Source organism: Balaenoptera ricei, chromosome 10 (genome assembly GCF_028023285.1).
Source record: "Balaenoptera ricei isolate mBalRic1 chromosome 10, mBalRic1.hap2, whole genome shotgun sequence".
Taxonomy (NCBI): Eukaryota; Metazoa; Chordata; class Mammalia; order Artiodactyla; family Balaenopteridae; genus Balaenoptera; species Balaenoptera ricei.
The window spans coordinates 64,153,713-64,169,070 of record NC_082648.1 but is presented as its reverse complement, the minus strand read 5'-3'; the positions used below and the strand labels follow the sequence as shown (position 1 = coordinate 64,169,070).

General features: G+C 33.9%; 1 protein-coding gene across 5 annotated transcripts in view; it reads left to right on the top strand.

Annotated features, from left to right (window-relative positions):
- Positions 1-15,358, top strand: part of OSBPL8 (oxysterol binding protein like 8) — a 198,125-nt gene that overhangs the window by 158,116 nt on the left and 24,651 nt on the right. For all 5 annotated transcript variants that reach the window (XM_059936549.1, XM_059936550.1, XM_059936553.1 and 2 more), the window contains 4 exons: positions 9-105; positions 9,284-9,382; positions 12,169-12,266; positions 14,244-14,333. In XM_059936549.1, the coding sequence (XP_059792532.1) occupies positions 9-105; positions 9,284-9,382; positions 12,169-12,266; positions 14,244-14,333 (384 nt within the window). The remainder of the gene's footprint in view (positions 1-8; positions 106-9,283; positions 9,383-12,168; positions 12,267-14,243; positions 14,334-15,358) is intronic.

Genomic DNA, 15,358 nt, shown 5'->3' with positions numbered 1-15,358 from the left:
TTCAATAGGTGTCCCATCATCCACCAATATCTGCCTTTTATGTTAGTAACCGAAAAGATGGATTTTGCCTTAGTGGTAGTATCCTGGCTAAGTCCAAGTTCTATGGTGAGTTTACCCATGTCTCAATCTATATGCTTTTCTGGGAGGTAATATTTCCTGGTGAGCTTTTATACAGACAATGTCTTGGGCTGTTTTCAGCAAGGAATTTATATGTAATTTTATCATTTTTACTTGGATAATGACCTTCCTTTTCCTTTTGTTTTTCTTTGCTCATTCATAAATAGAGGTATGACTCATGTAAGTGTTCATCACGTACGTGTAAATTTACCACAAACACCACTTATCAAAAGACAGAATAATGATTGCCCACTACAGCTAACCATTTTAGGCCGTAATTTTTTTTTTTTTTTTTTTTTTTTTTTTGCCTTAAGCTCTACTAAGGTTTTTAGTTTCATCTCAAAGTACCTAAGGGCTTGATCTTTTTATTTAGTCTTTGAAAAGAGGAGAAAGAATCCAAATACAGTTAGAATACTTAGTCCAGGGTCAGTCAGTAATGATATTTAACCTTGGATCAAGTAACATACTAACAAAAACTTTTTTAAGTACAAGGGAAAATAAATATGTACAGTAGGAAACCTTAATCTAAAATCTGACAATTCAAACAAACAAATCATCCCTTGATGCTTGCTTTGTTTGGGTTTTGGTTTTGATTTTTTTGCCTAGTTTTATATTTTGCTTGTTTCAGAGGGTGATCATTTTCTTCTGAAGGTTACGTATATTTGGGTTATTCCCTCCCTACTGAACCCTCCATCCCTCCATGCCCCTACCCTCACTATAGTTTAAATGGCTTTTGTGAATGTGTGTTCTACCCTTGTAGAATTTTTATTGAATACCAGGTACATAGCTTACTTTCTGCGATTACTTCAGCAGCTGGCCTTCTTTTTTCTATGTTATAGTACATACAGTTGTGTATATCAGAACTATCTGTTCCTTTATAATTTGAAAGAATTTACTAAATTCAAACTTTGTAGGGACAATTTTTTGGTAACTTCCTCATTTCTTCTTTGGTTATTGACTTGCCCATATAGAAACTTCTTGCTAGGAGAGTTTGATAGTTTATATTGTTTTAGGAATTAGTTCATTTTCTTGAATCTAAATTAAGTTAAATTTAATGACATCTGGGTAGAGTATATTCCTCTTAAGTAGTCTCTTGACATTTTTTTGATGTACTAAATTATCAGTTTTTCCTTTGATGGTTTTTACTTTTGATGTCACGATTAGAAAACCCTTTCTCACTTCAGCTTATATAATAATTCGCTTACATGTTCTCATATTTTTATGCTTTCACTGCTCTTTAGTTTGCCTGAAATTTATTTCTTTGTATATAGTGTGTATGAAGTGAAGCAAGATCACAACTTTCTCTTCCCAAAAGCCAATAAATTTTCTCAGTATTTGGTTTATTTATCACTGGTTTTTAATGCCATTATTTTCTATCTCAAGGGCTATCTTCTCAGATCTATGGATCTGTTTTTTCTTGTACCACTAGTCTTTGCCCTAAGAACCATTCATTTTTAAATGGCTTTCTGATACTCTGCAAAGCAGATAAAATATAGGTACTTAGTCACTTTGCTATGGGTTGAATAAGTTATCATCATTTGGGAGAACTGCTCTTGTTTTTCAAACAGTATGCATAAACCATCAATTTCATAATCAGAGTATCAGTTAAAATTTTGGAATCCTGAATCCCAATATTGACTTACCAAATCAAAATCACTGGGCTCAAGTATATACTTTTTTTATATAAATTTATTTATATTATTTATTTTATTTTTGGTTGCGTTGGGTCTTTGCTGCTGCGCGTGGGCTTTTCTCTAGTTGTGGCGAGCGGGGGCTACCCTTTGTTGTGGCGCGTGGGCTTCTCACTGTGGTGGCCTCTCTTGTTGCATAGCACAGACTCTAGGCACACGGGCTTCAGTAGTTGTGGCGTACGGGCTCAGTAGTTGTGGCTCATGGGCTCTAGAGCGCAGGCTCAGTAGTTGTGGTGCATGGGCTTAGTTGCTCTGCGGTATGTGGGATCTTTCCGGACCAGGGCTTGAACCCCTGTCCCCTGCATTGGCAGGCAGATTCTTAACCACTGCGCCACCAGAGAAGCCCAAGAATATACATTTTTACGATCTCCTCAGGTAATTCTAATGTGCACTAAAATTTGAAATGGCTTATGATATAATGTTAAGTGAAAAGCAGAGTACATATATGCTCTGAGTCTACTCTGCTTTAAAACATGTATACATCCATATATAGGAAAAAAAGATGCAAGGAATTATATCAAGATTTCATGATTAACCTGAATGATGGAATTATGGGTAATTATCGTTGGATTTTTCAACTTTCCCACAAAGAGCAAGTATTTCCTTTAAAATAAGAGAACATTCAGTTATTTTAAGATATAGTATGGTTATGAATACTATATAATAAGAGAGAAATGATTTTATGGTATACCAATACATGTATAAAGTTGGATGCAAAAATCTATGTGGTTTTATGTTAAAAATGTATGTGGACAACAATGTCTGAATAAGGTCCTACTAGACCAGTCCTTCTCCTCTAGACATCTGGCCCTAATACAGAAAGCAGCTATTAATACGTGAAAACATTAAAGAGAGAACAATTGCAGGCCAATTCAGTGGGAAGTCCACAGTCATAGAACAGAAATTACAGAATGGATCCTCGTTTCCATGACTTTCAGCCTCAGGTCAGGTACAGTTAGCAGGGTAAACTGGTAGAAACATTGCAGCCTTTCTGACCTGGGGAACCAAACACTAAATTTGGAGAAACTGTGGCCACTAGACAGAGAACAGGAACCTGAAAAGGAAAAGAGCCAGAGAGGGGATCCCAAATTCTCTCTGCCTACCTCTCTGGCTAAATCCAGAACAAAACTGCCACCCAAAAAAACCCCAAAGTTCGTAATTTGAGTCCAACTGAATAATTGCATGCTAAGACAAAAGAACAACTTTCATTGGAGAAAAATAATAGAATTCAGAGTCTCTACAACTCAACATTTATAATGTCCAGAATCAAATCCAAAGTTACCTAACTTAAAGACCCAGGAAAATGGAACATATTCTCAAAGGAAAAGAAAATCAACTGAGACAAACCCCAGGATATACTGTTGGAAGTAGCACACAAGGCTTTTTAAGTGGCTAAAATAAGTGCCCTTAAATAAGTAAAAGAAAATACGGTCACAGTGAATGAAAAAATTGTACAGCTTAGAAGAAAAGTAGAAATAGATATATTTCAAAAATTAAATAGAAATTCTAGAACTGAAAAATTCAGTATTTTAAATTAAAAATTCATAGAGTGAACTTTACAGCAGAATGGAGATGATAGAGAAGAAAATAAGTGAACTTGTAAATAGATAAATAGAAATCCAATGTGGAAAACACAGAGAAAAATTATTTTAAAAGATGAACAGAGCCTCAGATATCTGTTGTATAATATCACATGGTCTAACACATGTGTTATTGGAGTCCCAGAAGGGGAGAGAACATGGAACAGGAAAAAAATGAGTTGATGATGCTCAACATCACTAATCGTTAAAGAAGTGCAAATCAAAACTACAATGAGGTATCACCTCACACCGGTCAGAATAGCCATCATCAAAAAATCTACAGACAATAAATGCTGGAGAGGGTGTGGAGAAAGGGAACCCTCTTGCACTGTTGGTGGGAATGTAAATTGATACAGCCACTATGGAGAACAGTATGGAGGTTCCTTAAAAAACTAAAAACAGAACTACCATACAACCCAGCAATCCCACTACTGATCATATACCCTGAGAAAACCGTAATTCAAAAAGAGTCATGTACCACAATGTTCATTGCAGCTCTATTTACAATAGCCAGGACATGGAACAACCTAAGTGTCCATCGACAGATGAATGGATAAAGAAGATGTGGCACATGTATACAATGGAATATTACTCCACCATAAAAAGAAGCGAAATTGAGTTATTTGTAATGAGATGGATGGACCTAGAGTCTGTCATACAGAGTGAAGTAAGTCAGAAAGAGAACAACAAATACCGTATGGTAACACACACATATGGAATCTAAACTAGGGGCAGAACAGGAATAAAGACGCAGACGTAGAGAATGGACTTGAGGACATGGGGAGGGGGAAGGGTAAGCTGGGACGAAGTGAGAGAGTGGCATGGACATATATACACTACCAAATGTAAAATAGATAGCTAGTGGGAAGCAGCCGCATAGCACAGGGAGATCAGCTCTGTGCTTTGTGACCACCTAGAGGGGTGGGATAAGGAGGGTGGGAAGGAGATGCAACAGGGAGGAGATATGGGGATATATGTATATGTATAGCTGATTCACTTTGTTATAAAGCAGACACTAACACTCCATTGTAAAGCAATTATACTCCAATAAAGATGTTAAAAAAAAAAAAATGAGTTGATGCAAAAGTTTTCCAAATTTAACGAAAGGTATAAATTTACACATTCAAGATGCTCAAAGAATACCAAGCAGAATAAACATTAAGATGGCTAAACCAATGCATGCAGGATCTTGGTTCCCCAACCAGGGATCGAGCCCATGCCCTCTGTAGTGGAAGTGCAGTGTTAACCACTGGACCACCAGGGAAGTTCCCAACTCCCACTTCTTTAACTTCAAGTTCTAGAAAACTGGTGGAGTGGGAATCCACCAATGTCCTACAGAAGGCAATACAGGGAATTTCCTGGCAGTCTAGTGGTTAGGAAAAAAAAAATGGCTAAGCCAAGACACAATGTACTCAAACTATTTAAAGCCAAAGATCAAAGACAAATCTTGAAAACAAAAAGAGAAAAGCAATATAATACATTCAGGGAAATAATGATTCTGTAATGGCCAACTTCTTATTAGAATCTGTGAAGAACTCAGGAAAATGGAACATCTCTATAGTGTTGAAAGAAAATATTCTTCAAGAATAAAGTCATTTTCAGATAAAATAAAACTAAAAGAATTTGTTGCCAGAAGAGTCATACCACAAGAAAAGCTAAAGTTCTTCAAGCTAAAGGTAAATGATACTAGATAGAAACTCAGATCCTCAGAATGGACAGAAGATTGTAAGAAATGATAAGTATCTAGTAAATACAAAAGACATTTTTTCTTACCTTTTCCTCTCAATTTGTTTATAATATATATTACTGTTCAAAACAAAAAATGTTAACATTGTCTTGTGAATTTTATAGCATATGCAGATATAACTATAGCATAAAGGCTTAAAGGAGAGGACATATAGATTGCACAGTTTCTACATTTTATAAAAGTGGTTAATTTAATTGTAAGTGGCGTGTGAAATTTTAAAGATAAATATTTGTAATCCCTAAAGCACTGGTCCTCAACTCTGGGGCCCAGGAGACATTTGGCAATGGCCAGAGACATTTTGGTTTTCCAATTGGTATATCCAGTAGGTTGAGGCCAGGGATGCTGCTAAATATCCTACAATGCACAGGACAACCCACCACAACAAAGAACTATCCAGCCCAAAATAGCAGTAGTGCCACTGTTGAGAAGCGCTATTTTAGAGCATGTGCGTGTGCACATGAGCATACACACATCCACACAATAATGACAAGGATAAGTAAAAAGCCAATAAGATTATTGAAATGAAATTCTAAAAAAAAAATTCAAATTATTTTTTAAAGTAGCAGGAAAGCTTCATCAAGGAATAAAAATCAGAGAGGAACAATAGAAAATACACAGTAACATGGCAGATAAAAAACCTGTCGTAATTATATCAGTGTTAATGGTCAAAATAATCCAATTTAAAGACAGATTGTCAGATTGAATAAAACAGCAAGGATAGATCCACTTTAAGTGTAAAGACACAAATAGGTTGAAAGTAAATGGATAGAAAAAATTAAAAGCTAAACTGTGCGAACATTAAGTTCAAGTATGATTGAGTGGCTATATTAATAAAATTTTAAGACAAAAAGTATTAACAGAGATAAAAAAAGGAGTTATTTCATAATGATAAAAGGTTTAGTACATCAAGAAAGCATAATAATCACAAATGTATATCTAATCATAGAACCTCAAAACACATGAAGCAAAAACAGAATTAAGGGGAGAAATAGGCAATTCTAAAATCATATTTAGATTAACACTGTCTCCTCAGCAGATGGAAGACAACTAGATGAAATATAAGCAAAGACATATAGACCTGAAAAACACTATCTACACCTTACCTTAATTGTTATTTCTAGAACATTACAGGCAACAGTTACAGAATACACATTGTATTCAAGTACACATATGGTTTTTCACTGGTATAGATAACATGTTTGACCATAAAACAACTCTCCATAAATTTAAAAAGATGGAAATCATACAGAATATATTCTGCAACCTTAATGAAATAGAATTAGAAATAAATAAGATATCGAGGTAAACTCCAAATATTTAGAAATTAAATAACACACTTCTAAATAATTCATGGGCCAAAGAAGAAATCACAAGAGAAATTAGAAAATATTTAAGACTAGATGATATGAAAATACAGCATATCAAAATTTGTGGGATACAGCAGAAGTGGTGCTTAGAGGGAGATTTATAACTTTAAATTAGAAAAAAAGAAAGAACCAAATCAGTGATCTAACTTTTTACCCTATGAAGTTAGAAGAAGCTAATTAAATTTCAAGTAGGTAGAAGGAAGGAAATAATAATGAGCAGACATCAGTGTAGAAAGTGGACAAACAATTGAGAAAATCAGGGAACCCAAGAGTTGATTTTAGACTGATCAGAATAAAGAATACAAATCAGGAATAAAATGAGCAGAATCACTACGGATCCTACAAACACTGAAAGGATGATAAAGAAAAATTATGGATAATTTTATGACAATAAATTTGACAGCTTGGATGAAACGGGCAAATCCCTTAAAAATCACAAATTACCAAAACCGACCCAAGAAGAAATGTAACATTATAATAGCCTTAAATCAGTGAAAGAAATTGAATTAGTAATTTTAAGTCTTCCTTCAAAGATATAGTCCAGGGTTTCCCTGGTGGCACAAGTGGTTAAGAATCCGCCTGCCAATGCAGGGGACACGGGTTCGAGCCCTGGTCTGGGAGGATCCCACATGCCGCAGAGCAACTAAGCCCATGCACCACAACTACTGAGCCTGCGCTCTAGAGCCCGCGAGCCACAACTACTGAGCCCGCATGCCACAACTACTGAAGCCCGCATGCCTAGAGCCCGTGCTCCGCAACAAGAGAAGCCACCGCGATGAGAAGCAGGCGCACTGCAACAAAGAGTAGTCCCCGCTCACTGCAACCAGAGGAAGCCCACACACAGCAACAAAGACCTAATGCAGCCAAAAATAAATAAATTAATTTTTTAAAAAATTATAAAAATGATATAGTCCAGGCCCAGATATTTTGAGTTCTTGTAAATATTTAAGGAAGAAATAATACCAATTCTGTACAGCTTCTTACAGAAGATAGAAGAGGAGGAAACACTTTTCAGCTGTTTTATGAGGCCAGCATTACACTAATCCCCAAACCAGACATTATCAGAAAACTGTAGATCAATATCTTTCTTGAATATACCTGCAAAAATCCTTAACAAATTAGTAACAAATCAATATATATAAACGGTAATACACACACATAATTGGATATCTAAAAATGATATATGTCATGATCAATATATTTAAAAGATAATATATCATGATCAAGTGAGGTGTATCTCAAATACAAGGTTGGCATGTCATCTGAAAATCAATCAGTGTAATTCATATTAATAGAATAAAGGAAAATCATATCATTTTAATAGGTTCAGAAAAAGCATTTGACAACATTCAATACCCATTCATGATAAAAGCTTTCAACAAACTAGGACTAGATTAAAGGTATCTATGAAAAATAAATAGCCAACTTAATACTCTTATGTTGAAAATAGAATAATTTTTACTTAAGATCAGGTACAAGGCAAGCATATTCACTCTCACCACTTCTGTATGAAATTCTGTTAGAAGTCCTAGCCAATGCAGTAGGCAAGTTAAAGGACAAGCATACAGATTAGAAAGGAAGAAGTTAAACCACATACATACCTGATCTATATAGAAAATCCTCAAAAATATACCACCATACTACTAGAACTAATGAGTGAATTTCATAAGGTTGTAGGATACATGATCAAAATACAAAAGTCAATTGTATTTCTATATACTAGAAATGAACACTTGCAGAATGAAATTTAAAAAACAACTCTGATTACAATAGTATCTTAAAAATAAAATATTTAAGAGTAAATTTAATGAAAGATATATAAGACCTGTAGACTGAGAACTACAAAACATTGCTGAGGAAAATTAAAGAAGACAAGTAAATGGAGAGATACACTATGTTCATACATTAGATTTTTCAGTATTGTTAAAGTGGTATGAAATGATACAATAACATGGATGAATCTGAAAAATATTTTGCTAAATGAAAGAAGTCAGACACAATAAACTACATATTCTATGATGCCATCTATACAAAATTCTAAAATAGGCCAAACTATAGTGATAGAAACCAGACCAGTGGTTTCCTTGGGCTGGAGGAAAGAATTGACTGCCAAGGAGCAAGGATTGTGGTGGTGGAGGTTACATGACTGGATACAATTGCTAAGACTATCAAAATGCACCATTAAAATGGGTCACTTACTGTATGTAAATTATACTTCAATAAAACTGTCAATGGGGGAAATATATATATTTATATATATATATATATATATATATATATATGAAAAGCTAGAAGAAAATACCATGAAATTTTATCATCAATTGCATTTTGGTGGGTTATGCATATTTTAAATTTTTTCTAAATTAGCCATAGTATTATTATATCAATTATACGTACTTAAAGCTTGGGACTTAACAACGTAATGTGTCTTACAGATAAGACATAATGTTTTTATTCAAAAAAGGGCATATTAAGCTATACAGTGAAACAGTGTTTTACTGCATGTTCTACATGTTTAAGATTTTTTTTAAGAGCCTCATGTAAAATAACACAACAAACATATAATGAGTACCTTTTAAAAGTACTCATTTTGTAAGAATAGGAACATGGATCGAATATGTTTTGGGTATAAGACAACAAATACATGTTTGGACACATTGAGACTGAGACATTTTTAAGACATTCCACTGTAGATATCTGATAGGTGTCCTAAATATGTTTTGTTTGTTTTGAATTGGCTGGATTATTTTTGTGAAACTTAATAAACACTATTTATTTCAGGAAACTCATTATCTGCAATATTAGAAGGAGAAGCACGGTTAACTTTCTTGAATAGAGGCGAAGATTATGTAATGACAATGCCATATGCTCATTGTAAAGGTAAATATTTTCCATACTTGAGTTAGGTTTTTTTTTAAGTAAGTGTATTTGACTGTAATTTATGTTTTGAGATTGCTGGAGTCAGCCTTTTGTTTGAAAGTGTCCTTGGTTTACAGATACTTGAGATCATTGTTATCATCTGCTGAATATTTCTATGATGAATTAATTCACCACAGTGGATTTTTTTGTGACACATACTTTATTTGGAAGAGTCTGATTTATAATAATGGAATTTCATTCTCCTTGTCTGCAAGTTGTAAAATTTGATGAAACTGCCCGTTATTTCAGAATCCTCAAAAGTGATTTTTATCTTCTTGCACCACCACCCCTTTTAAAAATTTTAATGTACTGCTTTTCATTGTAACAAGTTCTTTAAAATTTTTTCTCATCCTTGTTTGGCAGTTTGTTAAAAATTAACGTATTATGCTTTTTCCCCATTATTTAGTACACAGATAAAGGTATTAAATAATAACTATCACTTAAAACAGGCCAGGCACCCAACTATTCTGTGCACTTTACATTTATAAACTCATTTAATCATTCCAGCAGCCCTATAAAGTAGGTAATATTATCCCTGTTTTATGAACGAGGAAAATAAGGCAGAAAGAGGTTAATTTGCCTGAGATCACACAGCTCTGCAATCTGCACTGCTATGCTATATGGCATCACCTTAAACACTCAGCTTGGTCATTATCTTCATCCTCCTTTCCAACCCATTTCTTAAAAATAACTTTTTAGAGTAATTATCCTATATTTTAGGAACTGATTTCATGAAAACATGGAAATTATTTAATATGACCTCATTTCACAGATGAAAAAACCAAGAGGGTTAAGAATCTTATCTAAAGCCAGACCAGCTAGTTAGTAAGAATGCTGAGACTAAACTCTAGGCTTGTTGTCTCCCATCCACTGTGCAAGACTGCCAACTTGTGGCCTCAGGCTAGGTAATTCTTTGAGCTTCATTTGTGGTTCTTGAAATAGACATGAAGTGAAATATCTGAAATCATGAAATGAATTGATAAGAAGTATATTTTTAAATTTTAAATAATTTAGAGTAAATAAAATGATATTTCATGTAGAGAGACACCTAATGCCATACCCAAATAGCAACAGGGAAAAATTTTTTTCATAGCAATGTTTTTATTGCACGGAAAAAAGGAGAGATCATAACCCCTTGTGAATGAGGAAATGATTATTTTCTACCTTCGTGTATTTTCTAAGATGTGTTCTCCAAATCACTAGTCTCAAATTGTTTTATAAAATAAGAATTCCATAGCCAAATAAATATGAGAAGCATTGCATAGTCTTTTCCTCTCTTGAAAATTAACATTTTGCATTTGCATATTAAAGGCTGCCTTAAGAGTTTAGTCCAGCTTGGAGGGCATTATGCTAAGTGAAATAAGTCAGAGAAAGACAAATACTGTATGATATCATTTATATTCAATACATGGAATCTAAAAAATACAACAAACTAATGAATATAACAAAAAAAGAAGCAGATTCACAGATATAGAGAACACACTAGTGGTTACCAGTGGGGAGGGGGGTGCATTATAGGTGTGGAGGACTAGGAGGTACAAACTATTGGTAAGATAGGCTCAAGGCTCAAGGATGTACTGTACAACACGGGGAATATAGCCAAGATTTTGTAATAACTGTAAATGGAAAGTAACCTTTAAAAATTATATTAAAAATTTTGAAAAAACTTAAAATCCTATCTAAAATGTTGAGTTTAAAAATCAAATTGGAGAAAGATATGTATAGTATGATTGTGTGTAAAATGAGCTTATATGGTTTCTATGTATACATAGTAAACATATACAAACTATGGGAATGATGAACATTGGGGAAAAAAAAGTTTAGTCCAAGAACAGATACACACACACACACACACACACACACACACACAAAGCCTGTTTAACTTGTCAAACTCAGAATTTCCCCAACTGTTTTTAGTCAAGAACCAAAATATGGAGACTTTAAAATTTATCTTACTTATACAGTTGATTCTTGTTATTTGTAGTACTTATGTTCTATAAAGTCACCACAGACACTGAATTAATGAATACTAAACTATTGCTCCTTGAGGAAACACATGGTTAGGTTCCTGTGAGCCTCTTGTCACAGCATTTTCCTCAACCAGTCAAAGCATAACTTTGTTTCTTTTTAAAGACACCATATTACATATACACTTTTGATTCATTAGCATTGAACTAACAGCCAACAGCACTGTAACTCATGCCTGAACCAAGCTTTAACATACATATTTTCTCCATAAAGTACATCACAACCTTCTGTGCTTAGGAACACCAGATAGCACTTATTTGGGGGCCATTGTAAATAGTAAAATCACCAACAAAAAGCACAAAAATGCGGCACTAAATATACTGCAGAAAAGACACTTGTTTACTATATGAGTAATGAAGCCAGAAGTCAAGAGTCTCACCTTGTTTGACTTCAGCTTCAGTGTGCACATTGGACAACTCTGCACACGTCCACGAATGACTGCAGAAATGCTGTGGGTATTGATTTTGGGATTACTAATATATTTTAGTGAGAATATTAATTTGTAAATATAGACTGGAAAGAATGTGGATCAACTGTTATCTATTCAAATCCTACAGAACCAACTTTATGTGTATATTATAGATTGTTATTGAGTAGGACAGAATCCTCTTGAATTATTCGTTTCTCCTAGAAGATTAGATTATAAAGTTCTACTTGTTATTAGCCAGTCTCTCTCTCTCTCTCTTTAACCTTTTGTCAAAATTGTTTTTTTTCTTTAGGAATTCTTTATGGCACAATGACACTGGAGCTTGGTGGAACAGTCAATATTACATGTCAAAAAACTGGATACAGTGCAATACTTGAATTCAAACTAAAGGTTAGTAGAGAATGATAGGAGGTATCATAACATAAACAAGAGCTATACAATGTATATTGAACAAAAAGCACAATTTAGTTTCTAATTAAAAACTAAATATAAGAGCATAGAATTCATGAAAGGGCAGCCTTGGAAGATCCAAATCAACAGAAAGCCATGATTTGTTGTTTTTAATTTTAATTAATAAAACTGTTGGCACTATAATAGGAGATTTAAGAAGAGGATGAATGGAAATTTCTTAGTAAATTGAAACATTGCTTTATAGACTACCAAACAGTATGTACCCCCCAAGAAAAGTATGTATCAGCTTGAGCTATGCTGTGTACACTAACAGAGTTTTATTATTTACTATTTCTGCCTAACAATTTACTCTAAAACTCACGAGCTTAGAAACAGCTATGTTCTGTTCCTTAGGAGTTCTGTGGGCCAGGAATTTGGACAGGGCATATTGGGGATGGCTTATCTCTGCTACATAATGGCTGGGGCAACAGTTAGGAAGACTTTCAGGCTATGAGAGACTCAACAGTTGGGGCCTGGAAACATCTGAAGGATCATCACTTACATGTCTGATGACATGTAAGTCATCACTTACATTACATGACTGATGACATGTAAGTCATCATATGTCTGATGACATGTAAGTCATCATATGTCTGATGACATGTAAGTCATCACTTACATTACATGACTGATGACATGTAAGTCATATGTCTGATGACATGTAAGTCATCACTTACATGACTGATGACATGTCTGATGACATGTAAGTCACCACATGTTGGGATGACTGAAAGTCTAGGACTGCAGATCTGAGCACCTGTAAACATGACTTTTTCATGTGGTTTGTCTTCCTCACATCATGGGAACTTTAAGGTAGTCAGACTTCTTACTTGGCAGCTTAGGGTTCCAAGGACAAGTGTCCTTGTGAGCAAGGCAGAAGCTGCATTGCTGTCCATGACCTAGACTCAGAAATCAAATTACATCATTTCCACCATTCTCTACTAGTTGAAGAGTTACAAACCCACCTAAATTCAAAGGGGAGGGATGTAGATCCCACTTCTCAGTGAGAGGGTGACAAGATCTCATTGAGGAAAAACATGTGGGCTGAAGGAGGAAGGGTAGCTATAATTGAGGCCATCTTTGGAAAATTCTGTCTGCCTCAGCGTAAAAGGGAAATTTAAGACCTTTTCACAGTGTCATTGTTGGTGTAGGATAGTACATTACGTTTAGATAAAAATATTTCTATGAATTATTTAATACTTATGACTAAATTGCTCCTATGTTGATATCCAGCTAATCAGCAACTTTGCTCTAATAAAAAGGATCTCTTTAAGTATTATTTGATTCAATGCCTTTGATTTTTTTTTTCTTCTTAGCAGATTTTTTGCTTGTATGGTGATAATGATATTTGAAAATCATGACTGAAGAGGTCTTAAGTAATTTATGACACCTTTAAAGATTAGATTGGAGCATCAAACTTTTGTCAGTGAGGAGAAACATCAGTAAGGCAATATAGTAACTCAAAATATATTTCTTCTAATTTAATTTTCGGAAGTTTTTTTTGATTGGGTATTGTTTTATTGTTTTGTTTTTAAAGGAGGGGTTGCTGTTCAATAGATGAGTTAAGTCCCTTATGTTTACTGAGTTGTTACTGCTTAAAATATTGCAACATTGATAGAGTGCAGTCTTGAATCAGGAGAGAGCACAGGACACCAGTCAGTTACTTCAGTGTGATCTTTCTTAATATGTTTATTTGGGCTTCACTTAGTCTGTTTTTATCTATTTTTTCCACAGCAACAAATTTAAATTTCTTTTTATTGAACATTTCTGACTAAAATTTGAGTCAGCATTTCACCATTTGTGCCTTTAACAGCACTGTAACTATACAGTTACATTTTTGGTTATTTTTTTTGTCTATATTATATGTAAATATAAGTTAAAAGTAAAATGTTTCTTCAACATTTTTTCTTTTAAAAGCCATTTCTAGGTAGTAGTGACTGTGTTAATCAAATATCAGGGAAACTAAAATTGGGAAAAGAAGTCCTAGCTACTTTGGAAGGACATTGGGTAAGTATTTTTATATTGTAGCTTTACAAAAAGAATTCTATTCTATGGGAAAAAAATTAAAAATCAAATTTTATAAGTTCACTTATCCCATTTCTAAAAGCATTCAATATAACTTATTCAACATAAGTTTCAATTTAACAAATATTTTGGTATTGCTCTGTATCAGCAGTATTTAGTTTAATGTAATATTTGCTCTTTCCAAAACTTTAAATCAGTAAAAGTAGCTAACACTTATATATCACTTACTATGTACTGCATTGTTTAAAAATGTTACTCATATTAACTCATTTAATATTTAGTATAATAACCCTATGAGATGAGTATTATTATTGTCCCCATTTTACAGAGGAGGACACTGAGGCACAGAGAGTTTAAATAATTTGTTCAAAGTAGTGAAGTAAGATTTCCGCCCAGGCACTCTGGCTCCAATGCCGTGCTTTTACACACAACAGTATACTGCCTCTCACCAGAAGAGGCATTTCCAATTAGGGTTATATTTCCTTTGGAGGACCATGGAAAAGATAGTGTTTTTTGAGAGCAGTGGCTTTTATTTACTTCTCTGCTGACCTAAATTCACATTTATGTAATTTTGTTAAGAGGAGCTTATTATATTAATAAAAAGGATCATATCATGCTACTGCCAAATGCACTCTCACTGTAAACACCAGTATATGCTTTTTTCTGCATTATAATCAGAAAATGATGAGAAATATGATGAGAAAATGAAGACGGACCTAGAGACTCAACTAAGAGGCTACAATGCTCTGTTATTTTTAAAATTTACTTCTATCTGAATATCATTTGGAAAAAAAGATAAAACTATTTTTTTAAAAATGAAATTTTATAAGATTGTGCTAAGATTTTTAATGCTAAGAAAGGCTCTTAGGTTTTTCTACATATTTTGAATACGTAGATGGTCTACAGCATCTCATTGTAGCTATAGCAAACACTATGCTCTACTTTGACAATTCAGAGACAGCTGTTGAGGCTTTGCATGTAATTGTCTAAAATTTGTTTATTAAGTG